At 33.1% G+C, this 26583-nt stretch overlaps 1 protein-coding gene across 3 annotated transcripts in view; it reads left to right on the forward strand.

The window, feature by feature from the left end:
- The window catches only part of LOC124356178 (luc7-like protein 3), a 55056-nt gene that overhangs the window by 15513 nt on the left and 12960 nt on the right, over positions 1 to 26583 (forward strand). For 2 of the 3 annotated variants that reach the window (XM_046807354.1, XM_046807355.1), the window contains 5 exons: positions 3640 to 3801; positions 9374 to 9531; positions 15039 to 15122; positions 21545 to 21621; positions 25277 to 25348. In XM_046807354.1, the coding sequence (XP_046663310.1) occupies positions 3640 to 3801; positions 9374 to 9531; positions 15039 to 15122; positions 21545 to 21621; positions 25277 to 25314 (519 nt within the window). In that variant the 3' untranslated portion in view covers positions 25315 to 25348. The remainder of the gene's footprint in view (positions 1 to 3639; positions 3802 to 9373; positions 9532 to 15038; positions 15123 to 21544; positions 21622 to 25276; positions 25349 to 26583) is intronic. The other variant, XM_046807356.1, reaches the window with a different exon arrangement.

Consider the following 26583-nt stretch of genomic DNA (forward strand, 5'->3'; position numbering starts at 1 on the left):
GCACTTGTTTACAGTTTCACAACAATGTGGTTGACCCTTACTACATTCACGTCAGCTATCCATAGAGAACGATGTTTTACGGTAAACAAAGAAGACAATAATCGAAGTAAGAACATTAAATCGGTACTATAGTTAATGCTCTTCCAGAATATATCAAATAAAAATCATTTATATAACCTTAATTGTCTAAAATTTCAATAACTGTACATGTCTACTTTGGCGACGAATATTCATCCTTGCCAAATCGGATGGGTCTTTGGCGACGAAAATTTGTTTCATACCAGCTGGAGGGTTAAATATGTTTTTATGTATTTTTAGTCAGTAATCGAAAAATAATACTGCACTTTCATTTTTCGATGCTACATCATTGTCAAAGCAGTACCAACACTGGAAGTTGCCATAATTTAAATAAACACGGATATGGAATTTTATGAATCATGGAGTTTTTTGATTATTTTATAACTACTATCAGAAATTGTGCGGTAGCAATTTTTATCCGAGAAATTGGCTTATCTACGGTATTTGCGCTGGTCAACTCTAATTGAGAGTGAACTGTATGGTACGTTTAAAAAGGCTTTGCAGTCTGATGTTTTAATATCCAGCTTTCTCAGCTAATAATTTTTTCCAGGTACCTTGCTAAGCATCCCAGTTTTAACTGTGTTTATAACTCTGGCTGTAATTGGTTGAATTCCAAAGTTTGTTTATTGCTATGATAATATTAATTATAATTTTATTCTTTGTGTATCTTTTATAATATTTAATGTGGAGTATATTGGAATTCATAAATTATAACCAACATCAAAGTCTTCCAGTTCACACTGTTTCATATTGCTTGCACAATTAACTTCTTGAAATATATAAGTTTTTCTGTAAGAAAGCCATCTTCAGTCAACAGATGTTAAACTGAAACAGATGTTAATTGTGTAAGCAATGTTTCAACACAGTGTGAACCATAAGACTTACATGTTAGTCAAGACACCATCAGCTTAAGCTTAGACCTAAGACTTTCATATTGTCATACCTAACTAAACCCTTATTATCAGAAATTTAAACCCCTTTACCTCCAACCATATGTTTTTTGGATATGTGAACAAATCTAAGATAGTTTTGTAAAATTCAAAAATGATTAAAGTTTTAATAGCAATAACTTTTTATTATAAGCTTACATTTACTTCTCTTTGACAATAATCATTTGTAAAATTCTCCATTTTCATTCATTCAAAATAATTCTTTTGTTTTCTAAAATACTTTTTGTTACATTTTACCTTGTAAATTGGGGTTATAAAAATATACTATAACTGAAATTAATTCATTAATCATTTTTGTGTTTATTTCAAATGTATGTCTGTTTTTCATACAAGTGTAGATTCAGCATACTTCATTTTTCTGCAAGTTCAACATATTTACATTTAACAAGTCACAGTGATATGTGTATTGTACACATCCTTTTCTAAAATAAACTGAGCAAATAGTATACCACAGTAAAATATAGCCTAGTACTCGATTCCGATTTCTGTATTATTTTTTTATAAGAGATAAGAATATAGCTTAATTAAAGGGAGAAAAAATGTATCACCACTGTCATCATGGATGGGCCTATATGAAGAATGTTATTTTGATACCGATACCAAAATTCAATCTTTATTCTGGATTAGATATAAATTTCTAAGTAACAGCTAAGAATAATAACTCCCAATATTATTGCTTGCTAATAACTGTACAGTAATTTTAGGATAGATAATAAAGGATTTAGATAAGATAGGGAGAGCAGACTTACCTTTACCATGTCCTACCAGGCTTATCTCTTTTTAATTTCATAGGAATATTTAAAAGAGTCCACTATGAAAAAGGAAGAGGAATATTCTTTCAATTTGGTCAAAGTAAACCGGCTCTTCCTATTTCCATGTTAAAACCTTGCTTTTTGCCCTCTTAATCATAAATAATAACTAAGAATATAATACACTAAATAGTTTTGTTTTGTTGCTATTAACGCAAATGCCAGTAGGGATGGCGAGCCAAAAAGATCAAACCATCCTTAACCATAACAAACTATTTTGAAATATAATCATTATGGTTTTGTAGAAGACATTATTAATGTAAGTACACACATAATGAAATTAAAAGTCAGCTAATGTCTGTTTGTTTACCATTAAGAAAAACATAACCGCACATGCAAAAGATGCATGGCGATGTACAAACATATATATAGACATAGGAACTTTATGCTAAATATTATTTATAAAACTACAATAATTAATTCATTTGGTTATCTATCTACATGTTTTCATTTACAAAATATGATAAACATGTGTTTTAGCAATTGGTAAAATACGTATTAGTTTTTCACAAATAGACCCAGCAGTCTTATGATGATCCATAAAAATAAATATAGAAAATACAGATTGTTTGTAAAATATTATTTGTAAAACTGCGATAATTTATTAATTTTGTTGTCTGTCTACGTTGTTTATATAGAAAGTATGAAATAACATGTGTAATTTGCGTACTAGTGTTGTCTGTGAATAGACTTATTTGAAGATTCAGTGTGTTTAATTTTTAGCTTAAGGACATCACTAGTCTTGATGTGAAATTGTGATGTTTATAGCGTATTATAAACACATGTGTTGAATTTATCCATTACTTTGTAATACGAGATTACTTTGAAAATATTGGTATTGGAATTAAGTGAAAAGAGCCATGGCATAGAGAATTTTCAGTAAGACATATTAACTTATTTTGATGAGTCCATTGTGAATGAAAAGAATATAAACCTTTATTAATAACCTAAAACAATTAATATCAAACAAGCGATATAAATAAAAATAGATTGCCCCACTATAGTATGAGACACATCAATGCAAGCCTATGGCCGTATGGCTTGTTACCATACTCCACTTCCCCCCTCACTTTGCAGCATTGCCACATTTTCATATCAGCTCATTCTCAGTAAGAGACAATGTGGCGACATCTCTCTTCTCTGGTTGTTTACATCCATTGTTTTGTTCTTCGGCTTTTGATTATTATGCAAATTTTAATTACATTTTTTTGTGTTATAGTGTAAACACACATCAATTTAAATCATGAAAGTAAAGGATTGAGGAAGATAGAGGAGAAGTAAGGATGAACAGTAACGACCATCAAACCATTGCGCCACAACCCTGGCTTCCATTGATATGTCTTGTGCTATAGTAGTCTGAACAATTGTCTGCTTTACAGTTTTCAAAGTCACAGATCGCCATCTAACCAAAGCAACAGGATCAATTTTTTAAAGTGATGTTATTTCCTTGAAGTAACACACGTTTTGGATGATTATGTGGTGATAAAACCTATAAAAGTAACATTAGAGGATTCAGTAGATCTAAGTATATGAAATATGTGCGTTGAAAACATATTTTGATCTTACCTGTTCCCATATACACATAATTAACTTTAAATATAAAAAAAATTATAGTCCTCAAAATTTTGAGTAGTTTGCGTGTTATATAAATACTCAATATACTGTATACAACAATATATTCAAATACTACATCTGTCCTGTCAGCTACACCTTGTAGAAGTATTATATCCAAATAATAACATAAAATAATTGTGCTTCAAATTGTATGTGTGCAGCCTACTAAAAAAATTTGTTTTTTCCAGACAGCGGAGATAGCCGCAGCCCAGGAAAAGCAGATGGAGGTTTGCGAGGTGTGTGGGGCATTTCTCATCGTAGGTGATGCGCAGTCTCGAATAGATGACCACCTGATGGGCAAGCAGCATGTGGGCTATGCCAGACTACGGATGGCTTTGGAGGAGATCATGGTCAGTCTTCAATCCCAGCGGAAATCCAGGGTACCTCCTGTTTTCCTTCCTTATCCTGCCCCCCCCCCAAGTATTGAGTTTGAGAGCAATGCTCTTCCTTAAAATTATATTAATTAATTTTCAAATTTGGACTCCTCTCTACGAGTTCCTTGTGATTGCCCCCCTTCCACTCTACCACTAAGTGAATGTATTTAAGGCAATCTTAACTCTTATTACTGTTTTTATTTAGCTGTCACAAAGTATTCAGGCAGTTCTTTGCCGTCTATAGTAGGTCTATATTAAATATTTATAGTAATAGTATATAGAATTATATAGATATCGGTCTGAAAGGAAGAGTTAAATTTCCTAGATCCAGCTTATGCTTAAATTTGCAGTCTTGACCAAATATCCAACATCATGATTTTGCATTGTCAGGGAGCGTATTCAAATAGTGTACTACAATATTTGGTTTATTTTAGTGTTTTCACAGATGATTTTTTTGTTTAAGTTTCTTTAGATTTAATATGGTCTAAGAAAGAACGATGAAATAGTAGATGCTCTGTATATGATATCGTACATGGCATTTATTGTTTCTTTCAACAATGAGATACAGTAAAAGTCTGTTATAATGTTTTCCCTCTGATAAGACCTGTGTGGATGTTATAAGCGGCTAACCTTATAAGCAAACTCAGGTTTTTCATAATTTTGTTGTCTCACAAATCACTGTTTTAGGCATTCTAAAGACTATCTAGTGCCTGAGAGCGAACCTATTCTTGGACATCTGCAAGAAATCCTCATACAACAAAGAACTCTTCTCAGCTCAGGCACTTCTGTTTACCTCTTAGCTAGTATCGACTGACCTCCACAATAGACACATCCTTCAATGTTTTCTATCCTGACACATTTAAAACCAACCATAAAACATGTAGATAAGTTTTATATCAGCATCTGCTAAACTTGTTTGATTTTATGACATAGGTTTATGAAGGAGTCAATGTAGGAAAGTGATGTGGAGGGATTTTTGTTGACGTGATGAAGGCCTTTAATACTGTGGATCATAATCATTTTGCTTTCTAGAATGTATGATGCCGGTGTCCGCGCTATTCCTCTGAAGTGGTTTAAATCATATATATCCGGTAGAAGTCATATTATTAGAGTAGGAAGTGTTGATAGCAACACTGGTATAATTAGACACGATATACCATAGAGCACAATGTTATCAGGACCTCTATTTTTAATTTATATTAATGATCTTTGTGAAGGCTCCTTTAAAGGTAATCTTGCTGCTTTTGCAGATGATGCTACATTGTTTTATAGTAGAGATGGTTTAGAACAGCTAAAGAGTGACATGCAGGACAACATAAAAAAAATTCTTAAATGAGGTTTAACAAAATCTATGTGGTCATGAGTCCTAAGATAAAGAGTATAACTTTAGACAATAGACAATATGCTTTATTCATAATCTTTGAGATTAGAATGGTGTCATTACATAGGTATACAAATAATGTAAATTTGTATTAATTCAGGTTGGTTGAAAAGGTGTTGATTCATCATTTCTCTTCCAGTCCAGGAATTCCTCAATTGAGTAGTAAGGGCGGTGAAGAAGCCAGGTAGTCAGTTTTCTTCTGATCTGCTGTTGTCTTGTGGTGTTTTTGACCTCTTGTGGTAGGATGTTTAGAAATTTTGTTCCGGTATATGTGGGTTGTTTTTCAAACAGGGTCAGTCGATGGGTTGGAAGTGTATAATTTTGTGCCGCTCTTGTGTTGTAGGAATGTACATCAGCTCCTCTTGTCAGGTTTTGTTGACTGGCATAAATAACTGCTTCTAGGATGTACAGAGCTACTGCAGTCAGTAATTTCTCCTGTTTAAAGGCATCTCTACAGGATTCCTGGGGTCCTAATCCTGTTAGTATACGGACTGCTTTTTTCTGTAGCACGAGTACCCTTTGCATGTTAATTTTGGAGGAGCTTCCCCATACAATTATCCCGTATTTGAGGTGGCTTTCAAACAGAGCAAAGTAAGCACATCTTACAACTTCCGCACTGGCAATTTGTTTTAGTCTTCTTAGTACATATAATGCTGAGCTAAGTTTTCCACATAATTGGTCAACCTGGTCGTTCCAGGAGAGTTTCATCTATGACTACTCCAAGGTAATTCACACTATCCACCCTTTCGGCCTCCGGCAGTTCCAGTACTTCATCTTTTCTTCTTCCTAATACCAGTTGCTGGGTCTTGGTATTGTTTAGTACTAGGTCATTTGCTTGACAATACTCTATTGCCAGATTTATTGCTATATAGGACTCTATTTCCAATTGTGATGGGTGTGTATTTTTTAGTAGGAGGACTGTATCATCAGCGTACATTTGCATAGAGCAGTAGTTTGTGATATATTCAGGGAAATCACTGACAAAGATGATATAGAGAATAGGGCCCAGTACTGATCCTTGTGGGACGCCTCTGTCAACTGGCAATGCTTTGGAGACAGTTCTTTTTGTTACTCCATTATTTGAAGTTTTTATTTCGACTGCGTGAGTTCTGCCTGTTAAGTAACTCCTGAACCAATCTGCTGAAGTTCCTCTGATCCCTTGGTCTTCTAGTTTTTTGAGAAGCAAGTCATGACTCAAACAATCAAAAGCCTTAGTGAAGTCCAGGAATATTGCAGTTGTTGTATCTCCCACGTCTAAAGCTGACATTAGATATTCAGCAATGCTTGCCAGGGCTGTTGTCGTAGATTTACCCTCAACAAAACCATGTTGATTGCTTGGCAGCAGGTTGTTTTTATTGAGATGGTCTAAAAGACGCAACAGTACAATTTTCTCAATAGTTTTGGATACTACTGGGAGCAAGGAGATTGGCCGATAGTTACTGTGTTGAGTTTGGTCTCCTTTTTTGAACTTTGGATAGACTTTTGCTGATTTTAATTTTGATGGAAAAATACCTGGTGCAAATGATTTATTGATGTCATCAAAGCCAGTTGCATTTTTCGATTTAATTTGCATTATGGTTGTTCTTACTTCATTTTGAGTTGTCGGCCAAAGAGCAAGAGTGCCATTTATTTTCAGCCTGGGAGGCGGTTTAACAGGCATTCTGTCATAGACAGCTTGAGCAAGTGTGTTGTTGGCGATACTTGCAAAAAATTCGTTGAGTTCTGCTACTATCATGGGGTCTGATGTCAGTGTACCATCGTTTTTAAGTTTTATTGGTTAATTTTTACACTTATTTTTGCACCTCTCTTGATTTATAACATTCCATATAGCTCTGCTTTTGTTGTCAGCATCATTAATGAACATGGATGTCAGATGTTTTCTTTGGGCCTTGAGGTGAAGGTCATAGGTCCTCTTTCTTTCTGTTGCAGTAGCTTTGTTTTCTTCTGTACCAGTTAGCAGGTATTCTTCTTGAGCTATACGAAATTGTTCACGCTTATATTTTGTTTCTTGGTCATATTTAATCCGTTGTCTTTTTTTCTTCTTAATGCGGGTATGCGTATAAGGGCATGCCAAGTCCATGTTGTATGTCATGATTTCTAAAAATTTGTTATAGGAGACTTCTGCTGATGTAGAGCCAAGTACGTCATTCCATCCTTCTTTTTTCAACAGATTATTAAGAACTGCCAGGTTTCTGTCAGTGAGATGTCTGTTGTGTATAATTTGGTCAGGTATATAGTTTTTAGAGTTTTTTAGTTTCACAAGTTGTCCTGTGTGGTCAGAGATAAAGGTGTTGATAACAGTAACTATTGGTTCGCAAGGAAGCTGATTAGAGCAGACCATATCTATGGAAGTTGCACTGTGTGGGGTGACTTGTGAAGGTGGTAGGTTAAGTCTTGTGATGTTGTGAGACTTAAGTGTGTCTTGGAGTTTTTTGTTGTTTCCGCTGGTCTCAAGACAGTCAAGACAGACAGTCAAGACTTTAAAACTTGTCGTGTGACATTGTTTTACTCAACCTCTGAAGTACCATAACCTGAATTGTAGGATCTTAGTTTGCAAATGTTTGGAGATAGAACAAGTAAAAACTAGTATTTGAACTTAAAAGTTAATTTCAAACTATCCTGGAAAAATAATATTGATTGTCTAAAAAGCAAATTAATTAAATACATTAGAATGTTCTATATGTGTAAGTCTATTTGAAAAAAAAAACGTTTAACACAATATATCATGCATTGATAAGCTCAAAAATCAAATATGAATAGAAATTTCAGAAGGAGCATATTTTACAACTTTAAAAACACATAATATCCCTTCAAAAGTGCTTTGCTACAATATTATCCAACAAAATTAAATTTCAAATTACCGATCCTTTATTTAGAGATCTGAGAATCCTGCCTTTCAGGAACTTAAATATTCTTAAGGTACGGTATTAGAAATGTTTTTTTTTTTTTAATAAAAGTGGAGAATATAAGCATAACTTAGGATGTAGAATAAAAACTCAGAGAAACCACCATTCTAATGTCTTTTTTCCTAAACCTAATGTAACAGCGCTTAAAACGTTTTATTGTTATCTTGTACCTAAGTTTTTTAATAACATGCCCAATCAAATAAAAACATGTAATAATAAGAGGACCTTTTGCATACTTTAAAAAATCATTTATTTATACAGGACATAGCAGAAGATAATTATAAATCGTTGGTAAGATAGGTACAGTTTGTTTAATTACATTTGCTAGGAAATTGTTGTTTTTGTAAGAATTACGATTTATCATTGAATGCTGTTAGCTTAGTATATAATCCTGTGTGTAGCAGTTATACAAGAGTCATCAAACAAGACCAGTCTGATGAAATTATGTAAGGTTCAATGTAGTAGGTATATATATACTTATATATATATATGTTTTATGTTTAATATGGGAAGATAAATATTTTCTGATTCTGATATACAAACCCTGTAAGTGGTGACTTTGAATCTTTATCTAATTGTATAATGGTGATATAACTATTATTTATTTGTCGAACGGTCAATCTTAAGTGTAAAATAACTACTAAAATGATCTGAGACAAAAAAATTTGATTCATACTAAACCTTTGATACCCTTCCATTTCGACCTCAATGAAACTAGTTCGGCTTTAATGGCAATGATGTTCAAAATTAATCAATTGTTGGGTCTAATACTTAACCAGTAATATATAGAAAAAACCAAATTGGCTGAGTAAACATAAATAAGAATGTTCCTCTATCTACAGCGTAGAATTTAAAACATTAACTTAAGCCCTGCCATACACTATCGAACTTGGTCGCACAGCTGGCGACTTATCGAGCTTGGTGATGGGCGCTCTGCACCGAGTTTGCCTAAACTCTGGTTTTACCATCTCAATCTAAAACAAACGAAATCCATGTACATTCTGTTTTAGGGCCTTTTGCTATTGGCCAGGTTCAATAGTATATGGCGAATTGCTGACCGAACATTTTTGTGTCCCAACTTCTAGCAAACCTTGTACAGTCTGGTTTGTCGGATTGAGTTGAATAGTGTATAGAAGGTGTTATTCAGTTCACCTTTATATTTACTGCTAAATGTATAGTTGACATTCATATAATGAACACTTATTATTATTAATTAATAATTATAATTCAAATAATGAACATATTGCTATAATTATTTTAGAACGAACGGGCAAAACAACGGGATGAGAAAGAAAAGAAAAGGGATGAAGAAAGACGGGAACGTCATAGACAACGAGAGGAAGAAGAGAAGAAGAAAGAGAAGGACAGAGAAGAAAGAAGAAAAAGGAGAGAAGAAGAAGACGGTAGACGTAAGCATAGGTTGGTATGGATTTTTTTAATGTTGGCAAAACATTATTGCTAATTATGTTTTAAGTTATGTAGGAAATTAGATTAATTCAAAGAGCGGTGCTAAAAATAACATTTTAGATGTGATAAACTTTAATGACATTCAACCAAATCTCATGAATGAAAATGTACCATTACAGAACTCATTCTTGCCTGTGTACAAATGAAGTTTTATGCAATATTTAAAGTGTACAGATCCCGAGATATCTTATGGATAGTTAGTACATAACTAGAATGGTTATAGAAACGTAACAACGTAGAATTAAAAGTTCCCAATGGACTATCTGACAATGAAACCATTGCACCATACAGTTGGGTCTGTTGTTACAAAAAATGACATCGCCACTGCCTCATCGCGATACAAAAACTTATCGCAGCAATATGATGTTTAAAGAATGCTTGGACTGTGTGATACAAAAATATATAGTAGCAATACGACTGTTTAACAAATGCTTGGACTGGTATTGGTACTGGGGCAATGAGGTAACTGGAACGCTTTTCACATGTCTATAAAATTTCTTAGAATTTTAACTACTGGCTATTAATTTGAATGTCCTTTAACTAAAATATGTTGCAAAGAAGCAAATCCAATGTACACGACAAGACTAGGTGTAATGAAGTAAATATGGTGTTATGTTGCAATAGTTCCATGACTGGAGCGATTTAACACACCTCTAATAGGCTATATATTGCGTTACTATGTCACATATTAAAATGTGATATGATTGTATTCAATTTGTTTACAACTTTATTTAATCTCCCATTTTCTTGTTGTGATTGTTGTTGCTAATAAGTCCAATGCAAAAGTGTTCGCCAGTGTTCAGCAGTGACATGCACTATCATCAAACTCAATGTCCTTTGTAAAAAAATGAAGCTTCATGTAAAATTTCAAGAGTACGGGTTCGTTTTTGGGATATAGTATAAGACAGACTGATAGAAATTAAATTTTTCCTGCCACTATACTAATGCTCAGACAGTTAGTTTGGTAATATTTAATTAGAAATTTAATTGGGGTTTGAAAAAACAGTCTCTACCAGTGGTGTAACAAGGGGAGGAAGGGGTTAATTTGAACGAAGAGCCACCACACTGGGTATGTGAAACAAATCTGAGTGAATATAATAGTCCTAACACAAAGTAAAGCATTAAACTGTATTTTGAACAAGGTCAATTTCTATTGTGCTAATAAGTTCTGTCCCCCAAATACGCCACTGCCTTGTACTTTACTGCCTTCTAGTCTGAAATAGATTGGAAATTTATCTAAAATGAATTTGGTCAGCTGCAAATACATATTTATCAAATAAATTGTGTTTGGTAATATGATATAACCATATCACTATACTTCTTAGAAATAAGGTAGTTATCTAATATTTAGTAAGTGAGTAAGTAATACATACAAGCAGATACAGTTAGTTATTTACAATTAATAGTGGTGCATTGATAAAACTTGTTTTATGATTAGCTATTCAAACAGTTTAGATCAGACAATGTATATCTAGACATCCAACTTGGTTTAGTACACAGGACTGGATAGCCACATTACAGGGTGATGCAATAAGCTAGTATACAAATATGCCAGTGGATCAGAATAAAAGTTTAAATTATCTAAGGTTTTGAATTAATACAGATGATTATCTACATTTAACAGTATTATGGTTTAGTAAATAAAATGTGACTGGAATATATTTCATGCACTTTAATTGAGTGTTAGTGCATCGTTGTGTGCCTGGCTTCATAGGTGGGAATTATATATATATGCAGTGTTGCCAGAAAGTTTAGGGACACCCCACATAAAGTGATATACTACTTGTGTCCCTATACTAACAGCAGATTGGCTAACTCTATATATTTCCCCATTAACGCAGTGAAAACGAAGTATTTTGGTGCGACTTTCATTACTTTATGTATAAAATCTTTCAAAATATGAACTTTTTTGTGATTTTAAAATTTTGGAGGAAACACCTGTTTTTGAAACATTAAAATTTATAACTTCTAAAATAAATGTCCAATCATCTTAATAATTGGTACATTGTTTTAACATAAGATATGGAGTAAATAAATGCTATTGTGGCAACTAGAAAAAAATAACTCACAGTTTGGTGATAGCTCAAAGTTCCTTTATTTTATTTTTTTACAAACACGGAAATGGCGATGTTTGTAGCTGACGGCAACAAAGCAAATGATGAAAAAGGAGTGCGTGCACATCAATATCCCTTCCTTTGTTTTGTGAGGAACAAGCTGGTGTGCGTGGATTGCCTACCACTCTCATAGTTCGAGCGCTACAACGCACCAAAGTTATCAGTTTTTCAATTCCGAAAAAAATAAAAATAAAGGAACTTTGAGCGATCACCAAACTGTGAGTGATTTTTTTCTAGTTGCCACAGTAGCATTTATTTACTCCATATCTTATGTTAACCCTTTCCGCTCGGAGCGGTAATGTTAGAATGTCCACAGAGATCGGATGGGCAGCAGTGTTGGCCACCGCCATTTCCTCTAGCACGCGCATTTATTTTTAGATTTGCCGTCCTCAGAGATCGGATGGTCAGCTGTGCTGTCCGTTGAATAATCCTACTAGCGCTCGGATAGACAGCAGCGTTGACCACAAGTTATAAACTCTTTTTTTTTTATTCTGACGTATTTTGTTATAATACAACGCATTAACCCATTGCGGATCGTATTGTTTTGGCGCGCGGGCACCAGCGGGCACGAATTAATTCACGGTCAGCAGCCGCACGAACAGCAATGGTGCGACACATCGTATCGCTCGCTATTGTATACTAGAAAATTCAGCTGCGAAGTTATTCGTTCAAATGGAACATGGGCCTGCTGGGGTTTCCGTGATGTAGGAACGATAACACGCGAGCAAGGTTACGGCGTGGCAGGGATGATGTCTGAATCATACTCTAAATAAAGCAGATCGGGCGAATCGATTGCAACATCCGGGCCATTGTCTAGACTAAACCCACCAACATGTACGTCTGCGTCGTTTAGTTGTGTTACTAACCTCAAAAGTATTATAATAACAACTGAGGAAAACACCCAATCAGAAGCGCTAAAAAGCAGAGAGTAAACTCATATGAATGATTTTTCAACTTCGACATACAACTGCGATCTGTAGGATATTTATAAAACTTTTGAAAATTCTAAACGTAGACCGTTGTTAAACACTCTTAGTAGACAAGTGAAGACGATCGCCCGATCTATCAGACATTAACAGAACTATTTGGAGGGAAATTTAAAAGCAGACCGCTTTTGCGACCTCAGCTCGTCACCGTGCCATTAGGCCCGGCCGCTGCGTGACGAGCCCAGCTCGTCAGTGATCCGCAATGGGTTAATATCAATCAGCTGTTTCATTACAAAGCTTGGAAATTGATCATCTGGTCAATATTGCATTCTAGGCTTTAGTTTTAGCGCGCTTTTAACCACATTGTCACTAGTGAGTTAACCTACACGCATTATTAGAACGGATTGTTTATTATTCTTAGTATTGTGCAATTTTATTAAATATTAGTGTAAATGAAGTATTGTAGATATCAGTGTAAATATAACTGTAAATAAAAGTTTAAATTTATCAGTATTAATACCTGGTTTTACTGGTATTATTATTAATTACTGGTATTAGAGCTTGTTGGCGATGTAAGGAACACAAATTAAAAAGGAAGACCATCCCAATTGCAAGACATTTGCCGACTAAATGGGAAACTTCATCTACCATATCCTCTTAAAGGTAGGAAAGTGAAGGATTGCATCGTGTGTAGCAGCAGAGCACAAGGCGGCACCAGGAAAAGAGTGAAGTTTCATTGCAAAACTTGTGAAAATGAGCCCAGTCTTCACATCGGTGTTTGTTTTGAAAAGTACCATTCATCTCAGATATTTCAACAAGATGACAACTAGCCTGCAGTTAAATTTATATTCGGAACAATAATAAGCAGTTCAATTTTATTTTTATCATGTTATAATTATTTACTGTCACATTATTAATACTCATTGTAACTCATGTTAGTTTATAGAAATATAACATTTCCATTGTAATACTTTTCGACAACATTATTATTTGGACCTTTGGACCTTTAAATCCATTTAACTTTTTAAAAGGCACAGTATCAATGACGGGGCGAAAATAAATCCGAGCTGGTGGGGACGCAACAATGACATGGCTGCTGTGTGCACGCGGGCGCCATAGTGGACAGCACCGCTGCCCATCCGATCTGAGTGGACAGTACGCGCTAAAATAATACGAGCCTACGAGAAGCCATATTTGGTCAGCTCTGCTGCCCATCCGAGCGGAAAGGGTTAAAACAATGTACCAATTATTAAGATGATTGGACATTTATTTTAGAAGTTATAAATTTTAATGTTTCAAAAAACAGGTGTTTTCTCCAAAATTTTAAAATCACAAAAAAGTTCATATTTTGAAAGATTTTATACATAAAGTAATGAAAGTCACACCAAAATACTTTGTTAATGGGGAAATATATAGAGTTAGCCAATCTGCTGTTAGTATAGGGACACAAGTAGTATATCACTTTATGTGGGGTGTCCCTAAACTTTCTGGCAACACTGTATATATAAGAAATGTTTATTCATACATACTTTTATAATGTAAATAAACAATTTTGTACAATGGTTTGATAACAAAATATTTTAAATCAATTCAATTAAATTAAAAAAAATTATATCATTTAAAATTTATTTATAGGTAGTTTTCTGAAAATATAATTTAAAAACTATGTTTCCATAAGAGTGATAAGTTTTCTGATAAATAATAAAAAAAATAATACATTGTGAATGCACCAAAAGTTCATTTTAAGCTACTAAAACCTTTTTCCATACTTTTAACATAAAGGGATAATATTTTAGGGGTAGAAAAATAATTAAATTTCTTGCATTATATTAAAAAAAAAAAAAAACAAAAAAACAAAAGGCACTTATGCAACATATTTAAACATGAATTTTATCTTTAAAGTTCGTAAATCTGGACTTTTCGAATTTTTTTCATAGAAGGGTAGTTTTTACCCCCAAATTGTAAAAAGCACACACCGAGACAATGTTACTTTTAAAGTTGAGGGTCAGATGAGGTGGTATGGAAATTTTAAAGTAAATCTATACAATCCGAAAAAATTGGAAGCTTTTACCTCATTTTCACCTTCAGTGGTTGAACTGCTAAGGAATCTCTTTCAAAATCATAATTATTTTTGTTCTCTTTCATTTAAAATTATAAATTTTATTAACATGACTTTATTAAGCTTTTTTCAATTATAGCAAATATTAAAATTCACTATTGACATTGTTTATAAAAATCTAGAGATCAATTAAAAAATGTCATTAATAAAAAATCCAGATCCAGATGTATAATTGATTACCTATTTAACTATTGATTTAAATGTAATACATGTTCACTGGCTTGTACAGTCGGTGTTGATATTCTATATACCTGTGATACCATTCTATTAATTAGTAAAACCCAATTTTTTGTGTTGCAGGGATGAGCGGGTACACGGGTCCCACCGAGACCGGGAATGGGATCGGGACTCAAGGAGCAGACACCGAGAAGACAGAGGAAGCTCGTAAGTGTACATTTTGTAATAAGTCGACTACCAAAGGGTGTGTTTTGGTTTGCCATTTAATTGCCATGGGCTATGACCAACATCTCTTTGCCATGAAGGCCACCAACAGCTCCTCAGTTGTAAATTGTAATTTATGTTCATCAGCAAATACTATTTACAAGATTTCTTTTTTTTATCATACTATATTTACTTAACTGTCCAGCTTATTTCTACAACAATGTAATTGCTGTTTGTCCTAATTTTATTATTGAGTAACTATATTAACTTAAGTAGGTTATATAAGTCTCTGATGAATTTTTTGTATTAAGAGTAAGAGAACAGTAGATTCTCCACAGAAGTTAGTAGTTGCAGAACTAATTGGAATAAAATGTTGCAATTTGTATTAGTTTGCATAGTATTGCTTTCAGAAATTTGATTTAATCCTAAAATATTAATTGTTTTTCATTTATTGTTGAACATTTCGTGAGTTGATCTTCTTTTTGCTAATTGATGATTATCCACCTATTGAACACGTTCTTACTCTTGTATTTGTTACATTGCAAAATTTAAACTTTTCAACACGATTAAAATACCATTGGAAATGAGAATTTTAAAGTTCTCATTAGCTACATTTTGTCTTCTTCATTAGTGTTCATGCCACATTGTCAGTGAGTGTTGAAATTAAATTTTATTTTGTTACACCATCTTGACACTCTCCTATGATTGGTGTCCGTGCTGCCCTAAACCAAAATGTATATTAGTGATTGGCAAGTACAGAATTTTCGAATCTCAAATCAGATTTCAAATCTTAAAAATCTATTCCTGATTCTAAAATGTTGAATCCTAATAGCTTTTTTATCCTAAGTATTGTTTAGAAAATATACTCACCAATCAAATTTCTGCCATTCTTAAACCTTTAGAAAACTGCCCGGTATACGAAAAATAATCCAAGACTGAAATAAATGAATTTGTTTGAATGAATTTATAGATTTATAGGGTTGTTATTTTAGTCTATTCAAAGGAATTTGTAGAGGTTCAAAGTAATACCAAAATTTAATAAACTATATCCTATTTTAATATGGTAAATTATAATATGGATCTTCATTATATCAGATTATATCAGAATATAATAATCTGTAAAGAATCAGGGCATATAGATGTATCACTTATAAAATGTATTTTAAACTTAAAATGTTTAAAAAATTCAAATTACCTCTGGCCATGATAAAAATTATTAGAGCAGCTGACGTCCACCCATTAGTACAGTGATTATATTGCGGCACATTGCACGAATATTAACATAAAATTGCCTTTTTTATAGGACTAGAATACATTCCCTGTTTCTTGCTAAAGAGTTACCCCAAGCTAATAATCCATACCTCAGATGAGATTAAAACAGTGAGAATTTGCTGTCTTGGCAATATCATTGTTACTCTTATTTTACTCTTATAAGAGCATAGATAGTTGAGTTAAGCTTACTATATAGGTCATCAATGTATGAGTCATACCTGCATCTCTCTCCCCAAAAATATCAGTATAATATCCTGGTTACTACCTATAAGCCATTATTAAAAACTTACTTAGTTTAGTAATGACAAAATTAAAATAGGATTAGTAAGACAGAAAAGATGTTTGTTCAAAGTTAAAAAATGCTTTATTCACAAAAATTTTGTTTTACATACATGGGCATTACATTATCCCATGCGCTCAAGCGCGTGCGGGATGACAAATCATTATTATTGTTCAATATTGCAAACTGTTTATGAGCCAGTCTTTTGGAATTCATTACATTACAGCATTAACAAACATTAATCTTAATATTATCAACAGCACTAATCTGACATAATGAACACCGAAATTATCAATAACCCAAATACATACCAAGATCTACAATAGTGTTCCCTAATTTAATTCTCCTATAAACTTCTACTTTCTATTACTTTACTTCAATTTACTCACCACACTTCATTTATATTAGTTTTATATTTTTAACAAAGACCATCCACCTAGACTGTATAAATCATTGATAGATTTATAAATAAACAAAACCAATTTTTAACTATTTTGTAACAATAATTAACATCTTATAAACATCTAGGAATTAATAACAATAATATAAAACATTATTTACAATCAACAACAATAAACTTTAAATAAATAACAATAACATATAACAAACTTAAGATCTATTTAACGAAAATATACTTAGAACAAACAACAACAATATATATACATCTCCACGTAACAAAAGCAAACCAGAAATATAAATATATACAAAAGAAGTAAAAACAGTAAGTATGTGTTTATTATTAAGAAATATTCATGAAAAATATTATGAGTATTCCACGATATATTGACACGCTTTCATTTTTACCTTCGGCTTTGTTTCAAAATAAATCGCATTGCCACAAAACTCTACAAAACCATTAAATATCTTTGGTCCCAAGTAGTAGAATTGATGCCTGTTCCTTTCTTTCCTCATATCAGGTACTTCCAATATTATATTTAGTGCAGACTGTGTAGTCCTAACATTTTCTTTAATTTTAAATTGATGTAAGTGTTTGTGTACATACATTATTATACTGTACACATAAATCTGATTAAAAGTGAATATATTTTGTTCAAAAAACAAGTGGCTTACTCTATCCATTTGTCTTAGCCCATATAATATTCTAACAGCATTTCTATGAGATATGATAACAGGTTTTAGCAATGTATGAAAGGCCCCACCATAATGTATTATACCATATCTAAGGGTACTCTCTAACCACGAGCTATATAGGTTTTTGAGTTGCTCCAAACTTAGATAATTTCTCATATGGTATAGAGAGTAATTTATTTTATTTAATTTTTTCCCTAAAATATTTATATGATGGTTCCATTTCAAATATTGATCCATGTGGAGTCCAAGATACTTAACATAGTCAACAAACTCAATAGTAGCACAGTCACATCTATAAATACAAGTGTGTCTATGACAGCGCAAATTAAAATAATTTTGAATTTCAGTTTTTTCTTTGTTTTGATCAAAAAATGAGATGCATTTCGATTTTGAAGCATTAATAAGCATTTTATTTTCTATTAACCAATCTCAAATTTTTTTTAAATCTTTGTCTAATCTTATTTTTAATATATCTTTATTGTATGCTGAGCAGACCAACGCTGTATCGTCTGCATATGCAAACACGTTAGAAAATAGTTTTAGCTCTAAGAGATCATTTATATACAACAAAAATACCAATGGTCCAAGCACCCCTCCTTGAGCCGTTCCATAATTTAATTCTAAAACATTACTCAATACTCCATTTATTTTAACTGTTTGTTTTCTTTGTTTGGAAAAAGATTTTAACCATAAAAGAGCAGCACCACCGATTCCACACCGTCTGAATTTATTTATTAATATATTTATATCCAACACGTCAAACGCTTTACGAAAATCAAGGTACAAAGCAATTGTATACATATTTTTATCTACCGAGCTAGCTATAGAACTTCCATGTCTCTCTATGGCCATATCTGTCCCTCTAGCTGGTAAAAAACTATATTGATTCCTGGAAATTAAACCTCTCTCGGTTAAGTATAAAAGTAATTTCTTCTTTATTAACGATTCAAATAATTTAGCAATGGTGCTAATCAGAGATATAGGTCTGTATGAGGATACGTCCTCCCTGCATCCAGACTTGTAAACAGGCACAACTGTGGCAATTTTTAATCTGTCCGGAAGTACCCCCTGTTGTAATGACTTTTTAAAAATATCATATAGGAGCGGTAAAAATATTGTTACATTTTTCTTTATTGTAATACTATTAATCCCATCTAACCCACTACTATGTTTACTTTTCATATTTTTTAAAGCCTCAAGTACTTCATCGTAACTTATACTAAATTTATTTAAATATATTTCATAATCTGTATAATGTTCAAAGAAAACATCACTGCCGAAGTCATTACTCTTTAACTCTTGGACGGCATTTACAAAATACTCATTAAAAGTATTGGCAACAATAAACGCATTATCTTCAGATACGTGAAGCAGTGTGCCATTTATTCTTATCGTATCTAGTGTTGCTTTCCTGGACCTTAAAATCTTTTTTATCACACTCCAATATTTTTTTGTATCCCCATCCCTATCAAAGATGAATAATACTTCCTCTTCGTTTCCCTAATCTGCTTTGTTACAACCTTTGATAATTTTTTATATTCCGAATTTAAAAATAAATTACTTCTATCTTTCGCATACATTTTATACAATTTATTTTTCCTGTTTATCAAACGTAGTAAGTTATCATTTACCCATTCACATCTTTTCCTATTTTTACTGTTTACCACTTTTAGGCTACTGGCATTATTATGGCAATAATTATATATTTCATAAAATATTTTCACACATTCATTTACATCTATAGTATTATATACATTACTCCAATCAGCTAACAATAATTTCCTTTGAAATATATTATAGTCTAGTACCCTAACATACCCAGAACAATAACCTTTACACTGTGCGCCAGATACACTAACATGTAATGCACAATGATCAGTGATTCCTATGTCATTTACATTGGATTTTATACATAATCCTCTCGAATTTCTTATTAAAACATGGTCTAGTGAAGAGACAGACGTATTTACAATTCTAGTAGGAACTTTAACCACGTTTTCAAATCCATAGGAACTTATTAAATTCAAATAGTCTTTCCCTGAACCATTATTACGTAAAGTACATACATTAAAATCTCCAATAATAATCATAGGATCTCTAGTGACCTCTAGTATACTTCTAAATTCATGTTTAAATTTATTATAATGAAATTTACACTGGCGGTAGATACCATAGACAGCAAGCTTAGTATTGATATTTCCTAAACTAAGATCAATGTTTACATTTATTAATTCAGCTGTGTTGAGAAGCAGAAGGTTGTAGGAATAGGACAGGGCAGAGCAGGGCAGAGTCCACGTAGATAGCAACTCCACCTGCAGCGTTATCAGGCCTGGGCTGCAAAAGCATGTCAAAACCTGGAAGTTGATACCGGTTCTCCTCTCCAGACTTGATCCACACCTCTGTTAAAATTATTAGTGCATATCTGATGTTAGTTGAATTTAAGTAAATCACCAGTTCATCAAAATGTTTCCTTACACTCCTTATATTAACACAAATTATGTTAATGTCTATTAACATATTGTTGATCCTCTTCAACTGCTAATCCACGATATGCCAATCACGTAATAGTCTATCTGTTTTGAAAACTGCCGAAAGATAAATTTTCAATGTTCTGGCTGGCCAGCTTACTTAAATCAGCCAGTGTTGATATTTGATGCCGCTGCATACCTTGCGATTTTCTAACAAAAATCTTATCATCTGCGGTCCAGACATACGCATACCCCAGGTGCTTGAGCTTTTTTGCATGAAATAGAACATTTTTATAACAGGGAGTGAGGTGTTCATTCACATAAACATTCGTATCCGGACTGTTTCGCACAAAGTTATTTGACTTGATTTTTTTAGCTTTAGCCTTCTTAAGCACAGCATCACGTTTCTGTCTGTTAGAAAACTGTACTACAATAGGTTTTGGACCCTTCGTCTGTTTGGTAGGGACACGATGCATGGCCTGAATATCTGTATGAAAATCAATAGGTTCCTCCACTATGGTTGACAGATGTTTAATAACATCTACCATATGTTCATTAGCAGCTTCAGGGACACCTTCTATTAGAATATTTTTATTTCTACCATACTGTTCCAAATTTTCTACTTTTAATTGCAGTACACTAATGTCGTTTTTCAAGTTTTTATTTTCAGACATAATTTCATTCTGGTTTTTTTCTAATATTTTAATTTTGTTTATAGCTTCAGTTAATTTTCCTTCAAGGCTGTCAACCTGGGCTGAGATGAAATTTATAGATTCTTTTAAATCCTCTAATTGCTTGCCAACATTTTTTTCATGGACAGTAAACTGTTTTTTAATTGTATCCTCCATTTTAGAAAGAAAATCTTTGTGCAAATCACTAATTAACTCCTGAGAAGAATTTGTATCCTTATTCTGTGACTTCTTGCAATGCAGTTTTTGCATTTCCATGCATCTCTTTTTTTTACTCCATAACGTCTCCATTTGTCTTCTTCCACTTCAGCGCATTCAAAATGATATTTAAGTAAACAAATTGAGCAGTTCACAAAATCAATTTCTTCAGGGATCGGGTCATTACAGGTAGAACAGGAATCTTTATCAGACATCTTGATAATTGGGAGCACTGATTAAAAACGTCCTTCCTCCACGGCGACTGACTGGCGACTTTGTATTGGATACCTTTCACTTGATCAAACAACATACAAGTTTTGTTTGTTTTTTTTGTTGTGTAACAACATGCTGCTTTTGTAATTTCTATTTGTATAAATACTTGCTTATTTGAAGATTGTCTAAAATATGCTGATGGTTTTGTCCCAGAAGGTCACACAGAAGCCGGTCTAGAGACCACCGAGATAAGGCAAGACACGAGGACCGAGACAGGGACCGCAGGAGAGGTAACATTCCTTTATCACTGTTGTTCTAAGACAAAATATTAACCCATTGCGGGTGACGACTAACCTTAGTGCATGACACCCATCCCTATGTTTAGAGTGATAGCCAGTTGGCCGCTCAGCCGCGGCGCGTACACAGTTTATTTGCAGTAGTTTTAACTGCACTATTTAGTAACTTTATATATTTTTTTGTAATACTATATGCATTTATTTATTTAGATAAGTACTGAACTAAAATAATTTAATAAATCTAAAAGATGAGTAATATACTAAAGTATTTTACTTACGTTTGTTGATTGACGATCTGAAGTAAAAATATCTAAAGGCAAATGAAATAGAAACAGGAAAGTAAAATTAAAACTTGAACTTAATTTTTACACGATATACACATAAATGGTGTCCGGCTATGTCTCCTACAGGCCCAACAGCTAGAGTGAGTGTAGAAGGAGATGCCAGGTCCCTAATCAACTCCAGGATGGATTTCTTCCTGGACATGGGTGTGATAGGGATTCTCTGATGTACATATATATCATATGCATTTGACACACACGTCCAGCTAGTTGAAAAAGATCTTTTTCCAATATTTTACTGTGTGTCTGGAGCTGGAACAATGCTACAGGGACTTGTCTTTGCAGTCCTCACCACACATCAGTTTATTATACTAGTCTATCACATAGGGTTTGATGGCTTCCATGCCACTCCCGTGACTGCAGATAACTTGATCCTGAGCAGTCGAAATCAGGTAGACTGCTTTCATTGTAGGTTTCTGCTTGTAACCTACAAGAAGAACCAGACCTCTCCTGAAGTACAAAGACTTCTGCACCAAGAGCAGTACTCAACGCAGAGCAACAGGTCCTTAGAGTTCTTGTTTATAGTCCCTGTCAAGTATATGCTGTTATCCAGCAGTCGCAGAGCAAGGGACAACTTTGTGTAGAAGTTGTCGGTAATGACATGATAGCCCTTACCAACACTCGAACAGATTAAGTAAGACGTTTTGGGTAAATGGATCTTGTCCCTCTGCCAAGGAGTCCTTGCTCAGTACAGCTCAATTTGAACGACAAACAGTGTTTTAGAGTCTACAAGTTCAAACTTTTTGACTCCAAACCTTGTTTTCCATGTACTGTACGAAAGCACAACGATTCTTCATATCAACCATACTTTCATCCAAGCTTAGGTTCTGATGTGGAACATAGTGCCGCTTGAACGCACAGTTCACTGCATCCTGGATAGGTAGGATTTTTATCCAAGAGTCATGGCCTGGTTGACCTTAGGGTATCTCCTCCCTGGATATGAGATGCAGCATTGTGTTCAACATCTGGAACCTGCACATGCTCATGGTCTTACCATACCAAGCTATGAACTCAAGAGGATCCGTAGACCAATAGTTTGCCATAGTTTTTGTCTAATAAGGCCCATGTTGAGTATAATTGCCACAAAGACTTTCATCTCTTGTACAGTGATATTATGCGATGAGTGAAGCCGTGATTTTTGCTTCAGACTACCAGCTTTGTTTTTCTCTCAATTTCCTCATGACCAATCTGTCTGTCAGTCAGAAACAAGTGGAAATAATCCAGAGGTTTATGGCTGATAGGACAATCTTTTAAGACCTGGCTGTCTAACTGTGAAGTTTGCTTCCACATTGTGTATGAGGTGTCTTCTGAACCCAAACTCCTGAGCTTGGTAGTGGTGCTGCAGGCTAGCCATCTAGGCTTTTGATGTTAGAGACTGGTTGAACTTGTCTGGCAGCTTGTGGTGAAGGTGTCACTTGGTATGCAGTGCTAGCGGCTTGTTCAGGTTCCCCCCTATCTTCTACGCCTACCATGTTCCTCATAGGACACCTTATCAATCTAGAGTCGTCAGAGTCAAAGTCTGAATCATTGATAAATAGATCATCACTCCCTAAGATTCTATGTCCGACACATCACTCATCTACATCTAGTTCATGCACAAGTTCTCTCGTCACTAATTGATCCTTGAAATTGTCCATTGTGCATTAAATTGTAATTAAAGAAGAGTTTCTATAGAAAGAAGAACAGAAAAAGGAAGTAAAATAAAGAACATAGACCGAGAGAAAAAAGTCAATATCCATTTGGTTTATAATGTGTGTTAGAACTTCATAGGCCTAAGCCTAGAACAAAACAGTAACTATCAATTTGAAATTTAGTAACCAAAAACTTAATTGTTTTGAGCCATAGTAAAAAGAAACTTATTAGAAAGGAAGAATCAAGTAACACAATTATAATTACAGTGAAAAAATAAGTCAATAGTTAGATTGTTTGTAATGGTTCTATTTATAACTTAGGCTAAAACAAAACTACGATATGCATCTAGATTTTGTAAAAAAATATATTACTGTTAGTATTATTCACTAAAACTACTAACGAACATTACAGGATCATAATAAACACATTTTATGCAATAATCAATAAATACTTACAGTTAGCGAACGTAATAAATGAACAAAATAACCACATCAGTCAACAATTAATTGTGCTGGGCTATAACAACAGAGTTTAAAATAAATTCTACTTTATAAACAGCTGATTGCGTCATCCGTCTAAATGCTACAATAATTGATAAAACAATGTTGCAGACAGGACAGATTCTGATGTATGCAATGGTGCCTGAATCACGTTGATATGACGAGTTTTCATACTGTAAGAAGTGAAATGGTGACACCATGACTAATCGACTACTAATCGTTGTTTGCTAATACTAGGATTAATCAAAATTGTCCTAAAATTTAAAATATCAACTGCTTCTAAGGCACATTCCAATTAGTAAAACTTCCATAGTTAGATTTTGTAAAAAATAGCAATATATTTTTATCTATATAACTAGTAAAGAAATGGCCATTTATAAATGGTTATATATATTACCAACATGTGGCTGTGTTTTCGTAGAAAATATAATGTAAATTATATATGTGTATAATAAGTGTTTTTCAAAATCTTTTTTACGAATAGCTTAATTTTTTATTACATTTTAATTTTGAGGTTACTTGGATATAAAATAAAATTGCAATAAACAATTTTACATTCATCGTCTCATAGCCACACTGGTCTCCTCATTAACAGTCTCGTTTAATTCCTAACTTTTATATCAGGAGCTTCACCTCTGTAAACATAACCACTGCACGGCATTATTTTAACTGCCTGAACCTGTCTTCATAATCAAATGCCTGTATAACAGGATCACATTTCTATATTATTTTATAATGGAGATTTATCAAAAATACAGAAAGATTTATATAACCATGTAATAGGTGATATTTTATCACGGCTAAATGTGATAAATATCTGGTTATTTGATTAAAAAATTAAATGTCTTAAAATCTCAATTTCTAAATAATTAAGTTTAGGTGTTCATTGGATTGAGGTGATAAAATTATTTTGTAACAATGGATAATTTTAAATAGCTTGAAAATAAATAGGTAATATTTTCACGTCCAGACATTTTTTTAGTTTATTGCTAACATTGTTGTACGATATGGATGGATTTATAATAAAATAAACCAGAGTACATGTTTATTTTATAAAATTTCTTTGTCAAACAAATTTGATTGTGTAGAAAATACTTAAGTATGTAATCGGAAAAATTAATATTTTATATTATTTCTATCATAAAACTGTTACTATTAGTGCTATGATATTTGCAGAAAATGGTGACAGAGATCGTGACCGCAGGCGACACTAACTGGACACTAGATGGTCAGTTGCGACCTGTTCAGGTAAGTGTGTCCCTCATTATTGTGAGCGCGCGGCACTGACTGAGTTTAACAAGCTTTGCCGTGCGCTCACTTGTCCTCACTAATTGCCTGTCTCTTACAGCGGGATACAGCCCAGGTAAGTCAACAGAGACCCACTTCACCCTCTCCACTGTGTAGAAACCAGTTCCATCTAGATCTGAAACACCTTTTTGTATTTCTTTTAACCAGTTTCAGTTTGGAAATCTGTTCTTAAAGATCAACCGGTTTTCTATTGGAAAACCTGTTCAAAATGTTTTCCATATAAATATTTTGTATATTTTGATAGTTTGAGGATTAAAATTGTTTCATTTATATGTCACATTACTGGGACTAAAATAAGTTTAGTGAGTTATTGCTGCCGGATTGATAATAAAATTAATTAATTTAGCTTGCTTTGGTATTTATTGTTGTATCTGCCAACATTGTTCCTTTGAAAGTTTTAACCCCTTCAAAATTCAAGTTCCAACTAAAATTTCTTAGTGATGGGCTGATTTATACCAAGAAATTAAGTACTGGACGATCAAAACTATTTTGTCATTTCTAGCTTAAAGGAGTAAATTACACTAGGTATGCTTTCACGATGTAATATAATTACGGCTTTACTGTTTATAGAAAAATTCGATAAACAAAATATGTAAGTTTAATTTTTAAAATGTTAACTGTCAACCTTTAATATAGAGTGATTTTTCCTTTTTTGGTCTTTCTGTTGAGTTTTCATGCTATTAAATTCTTATTTCTTTGGGAGTGAGCCTTGTTATACTCTGAGACAATCAGCTAACTTCCTTTTACTCGTGATCCATATCGCTAATGTCCAACAACTTTAAGCATCAGTCAATGGTAACTCACAGTCATCAGTAACTTATGGTATAATAATATTTTTATTTTTTCTTATTGGATGTGATATAATATCATTAAACTGATGATAATCATACCTTAATGTTACATATATACACTGAATAGATGTATCTCGTCAATTTAACTTTGTAAACCATCTTTATTTGATATATTTAAATTTTCCAATAGGTTATCGGGTAAGATAATCTTTTTTGCTTATTGTCGATGATGTCTTGAGAAGTGTTGTGTAATTATTTTTGAATAATTATACTTCATTTTTTCATAATTAATTTCTGTTCCATTTTCTCTTCCTATCATAAAAAATATTGTCATGAACTCTTCTAAATTTCTTTGTTTTAAATTAAAATATTTTTTTTCTGTAA

This window comes from Homalodisca vitripennis, chromosome 2 (assembly GCF_021130785.1).
Source record: "Homalodisca vitripennis isolate AUS2020 chromosome 2, UT_GWSS_2.1, whole genome shotgun sequence".
NCBI classification, from domain to species: Eukaryota; Metazoa; Arthropoda; class Insecta; order Hemiptera; family Cicadellidae; genus Homalodisca; species Homalodisca vitripennis.